Source organism: Monoraphidium neglectum (genome assembly GCF_000611645.1).
Source record: "Monoraphidium neglectum strain SAG 48.87 unplaced genomic scaffold scaffold04331, whole genome shotgun sequence".
NCBI classification, from domain to species: Eukaryota; Viridiplantae; Chlorophyta; class Chlorophyceae; order Sphaeropleales; family Selenastraceae; genus Monoraphidium; species Monoraphidium neglectum.
In genome coordinates this window covers 1-3,894 of record NW_014009298.1, presented here as the reverse complement: position 1 = coordinate 3,894, position 3,894 = coordinate 1, and the positions used below count along the sequence as shown (strand labels likewise).

Genomic DNA, 3,894 nt, shown 5'->3' with positions numbered 1-3,894 from the left:
GCCCCACCCCGCCGCCGCCGCCGTCACCGCCGCCCCGCAGCTGTGGCAGTTTGACGACAAGGAGTTTACTGATGCCGAGTCGTTCCGCGCGCACCTCCACGAGCGCCGCATCCCCCCCGAGCTGCTGCGCCTGCTGCCCAAGGACGACCCCCGCGCGCCCGAGCGCCCGGCCGAGGCGGCGCTGCGGCAGCGCATGACGGAGCTGCTGGCGCGATGCCAGGGGCTGGGGCGCGCGCTGCAGGAGGAGGAGCAGCCGGCGCCGCCGCGCACAGGTGAGCGCGCTCCCCTGTACCCCTCCCTGCTTGCCCCCCCTCGCCCCCCTGCCTTGAGCTCGCTTTGCGCCCTGTGGAGACTCCCCTTTTCGTATGCCTGGCGGAGTGCACCTGCCCCTCGCTGTCCCTGCTTTTCTACGCCACCCGTCTTGCCTTCCCCCACCTTGCACACACACGCGCGCGCACACGCAAAAACACACATGTTGATGCAAGCGCACACGCGCCCCGTCCGCGTTTCCAACCCCCCAGCCCGCCGCGGCCGCCAGCGCGAGCGCCAGCTGGTGTCTGAGGGCGCGCTCCTGCGCGACGCCAACGTCGACATAATCTGCGCCGTCGTGGAGGCGATGGAGCAGGAGCACCCGCAGCTGTACGCGAGTGTGCTGCGGCCCGTGACGGCGTTTGTGGCCGAGCTGCTGGGGGAGGGGGTGCGGGCGACCAAGGCAGACGAGCTGGCGCCGGAGGACCTGGACAAGCTGCCGGCGGAGGAGGTGCGCGGGTGTGATGTGCGCGCGTGTGCGCGCGCGCGTGTGTGTGTGTGTGTGTGTTTGTGTGTCCAGCCAGCCACAGAGAGAGGAAGAGTGTGTGAGAGAGAGAGGGAGAGAGAGAGAGAGAGAGGCGCGCGGATCAATTGCACATCATGTGCTCGTCTGTATTTAATGGGGGCGCAGGTGCAAGCATTGCGTACGCAGCCTGCGGTGAGCCTCGCGCGGCGCCAGAGGAGTCTGTGCCGGCCAACATCGTGCAGCCCTGTGCGCCGCAAGTAACCGAACCCCCCTCTCCCCTCACCCCCCTCCTCGGCCCCCCGCCAGGTCGCGCGCATCTCTGAGTGGCTGACAGAAAAGGTGGATGCCCTGAGCACCAAGACGCGCATAGACCCCAAGGAGGACGAGGTGAGGGGCCCGCACAGCATCCTGCGGGGAGGGGTTGGACCGCCCCGCCGCCACCTGGGGCCGGCATGAGCGGGATGCGGGGGTGGGCGTGTGCGGGAGGGCGCCGCTGTGGGCGGGGGGACCTGCCAGCTGGACGCTGTGAGGCACGGAGCGCCCCGGCTGCCGGTGCTGCGCGCCAGGCGCGGGCGCGACGTGGGCGGCATCCGGTGGTTGGCGGGTTGCACTCTTGATAACACCTGTCTCGACCCTTGCCTCTCCCCTGCGCGGCCCCATCCTCAGGAGGAGGAAGAGGAGGAGGAGCAGATGGGGGACGTGGACCTATTTGCGCTGACGCCCGACGGCGGCGCGCTGACGGTCAACGCCAAGTGGCTGCAGCACCTGCAGGAGCGGCTGCTCGGCGACGACGGCCACCCACGAAAAGTGCGACGCCGCGGCCTCGCGGCGCGGCGGGGCGGAAGGGGGCCGCCCCGCTTGACCGTCCACCACTGCCGCATCGCCGGCGCGCCTCCCCACCCACCGCCCGGCTGCTCCGCCACCTCCTTCCCCCCTGATTACCGCTGGCCCCCCTCTCCTACTTCCTCCGCCCCGCGGCACAGGTCCGCGACGGCGAGGATCCGCACAGCCTGGGCCTCGTCCTGGAGTGGGTCTACGGCTCCATCGTCAGCACCGCCGAGAAGGGCCGCGACGGCGCCAAGCGGCAGCTGGGCAGCCACCTGCCCTCCGCGCCCGCCGCCTTCGACGCGCTCGCCGCCGCGCTGCGCGACCAGGCGGCGCTCGAGGAGCGGCGGCGCGTGGCCAAGGAGCTCCTTGCGGAGATGCTGCGCAGCAGGCGCGAGGCCGCCGAGCTCGCCGCCGCGCACGGCTCCTCGCCGGCGGGCGGCGATGCGGCGTCGGCGTTAACGGCCGGCGGCGAGGTCGCGGACGGGCCCACGGCGGCGGCGGCGGCGGCGGCGGGGGGAGAGCTGCCCGATGACGTCATCGTGCAGCTGCTGAAGAGGGAGGCGCTGCTGACGCGCGCCAAGCTGCACGCGCTGCAGTGGGAGCGCGGGCGGATGGAGCGGGAGCTGAGGAGCCTGAGGACCCAGATCAAGGCTGTGAGCGCCCCGCACGTCGGATCGCGCGCCCGGGGCTTGTGCTGGGGCGGCGGGCGGGGCTGCCTGCAGAGCGCTCCTGGCTGTTGTCGCCAAGAGTTGGATACAATCGCACCCTGCGATATGCAAATTGACATGTGTTCGCGTATGACGACCGCAGGGCGAGCCCGAGCTGGAGCGGCTCAAGCGGGAGCTTGATGAGCTGAAGCACGCGCCGCGCGGCCTGGAGGGCTCCTACCGCACCGCCGCAGAGATGGAGCGCCATAGGCACCAGGTGCGCTCCTGCCCCCCGCCCCCCGCGACCGCGCCTTGGCCGGCCTACTGGGCGCCGGCGGCCCGGCGCTGCTAGCAGGGCGCTTCTCGTGCAACCGCAGCCGCCATCGCCAACGCTGCGCCGCTCCCCCCTCCCCGATGTCTCTCGTCTTTGCGCCTCCTCATCTCCTTGTTCCCCTGTCACTCCTTTCCACAACCGCACGACCCCCGCAGCTGGCTGACGCTGCGATAGAGGAGCAGCTGGAGGTTCAGACAGCGTTCCGCGAGCAGGGGTCGAAGCTGCAGGCGCTGTACGACCGCAAGCAGCGCACTGAGTATGACCTGGTCAAAAGGTGGGCGCAGGGGGCTGGGGGCCGGGCCTGGAGGGCGGGTGTCATGGGCCGCCTCGGCCGCCGAAGACGGGACGGTTGGCGGCGGGCCATGCTCACTGTGGTGCTGTGTGGGCCAGGGTGGGGGCGGAGGGAAAGAGTGTGGGGGAGGTGAATGTGCCTGGCGGTGGGCATGTGTGTGTGTGTGTATGTGTGTGTGCGCGCGCGCGTGCTGCATGCGCGCGCGCGCATATAGTGCGTCCGTGCGCGTGAGTCCGCGTGTGCGCGCGCGCGCGTGTGTGTTTGTGTGATTGTGTGCACATGCGTGCGCGTGTCAAGCGAGCTGCGGCCCGGTGATGAAACCGTTTTCCAACACTCTCTGACTGGGGACTCTGGTCGGTACCCACTCCAGTGACGATCTCAACTTATCATCTTTCGGGGCTGAAGGGCCCGCAGCCGCTACCCGCCACGCCGTCGTGTGTGCGCCGCCCGCCGCCGCGGCGCCGATCCCCTCCCCTCGCCGCTGGCTCGCGCCCAGGCGACCAAGCCTCCGCCGGTCCCCTTGATCACGACCCCAAGCCGTCGCTGCTCCCCCTGCCCCCTCACCCCTCCACGTCCCGCCCATCCCGGCCCCGGCCCCAACAGGGACAACGAGGTGAAGCAGCTCAACGGCTGGAAGGCCACAGTCGACAATCTGGTGGAGCGCTTCCAAGACATGCTCGCACAGAGGGCCGCCCTCGCGCCTGACGCCGCCGCTGCGGCCGCCGCCGTGGCGGACGTCGCCGGCGCAGGCGCGGCAACAGCTGCCGGCGGCGCCGAGGCGGGCAGCGGCGGCGCGGAGGCAGGCGCGGGCGCGGGGGAGGGCGCGGGCGGCGCGGAGGGGCGGCAGGCGCTGCAGGCGGCGAGCGTGCAGGTCCACATCAATAAGATGAGGTGCGCAGCTCTGTGAAGGGGCCATGACGCGGTCGCCTGCACCTTTGCTCGCCGCACCGCCCGCGCCGCCCCGGCCCGCGCCGCCTGCCGCCCCGGCTCCGCCCCGCTCCCCTTCCCGCGACCCCGC

General features: G+C 71.7%; 1 protein-coding gene across 1 annotated transcript in view; it reads left to right on the top strand.

Moving 5' to 3' along the window:
• Positions 1-3,783, top strand: part of MNEG_14218 (hypothetical protein) — a gene marked incomplete at both ends in the record, with an annotated part of 4,245 nt that extends 462 nt beyond the window's left edge. The window contains 8 exons of the mRNA XM_014037310.1: positions 41-272; positions 522-760; positions 1,082-1,162; positions 1,442-1,582; positions 1,759-2,256; positions 2,414-2,527; positions 2,740-2,858; positions 3,480-3,783. Of these exons, the coding sequence (XP_013892764.1) occupies positions 41-272; positions 522-760; positions 1,082-1,162; positions 1,442-1,582; positions 1,759-2,256; positions 2,414-2,527; positions 2,740-2,858; positions 3,480-3,783 (1,728 nt within the window). The remainder of the gene's footprint in view (positions 1-40; positions 273-521; positions 761-1,081; positions 1,163-1,441; positions 1,583-1,758; positions 2,257-2,413; positions 2,528-2,739; positions 2,859-3,479) is intronic.
• Between the last annotated feature and the right edge of the window lie 111 nt (positions 3,784-3,894).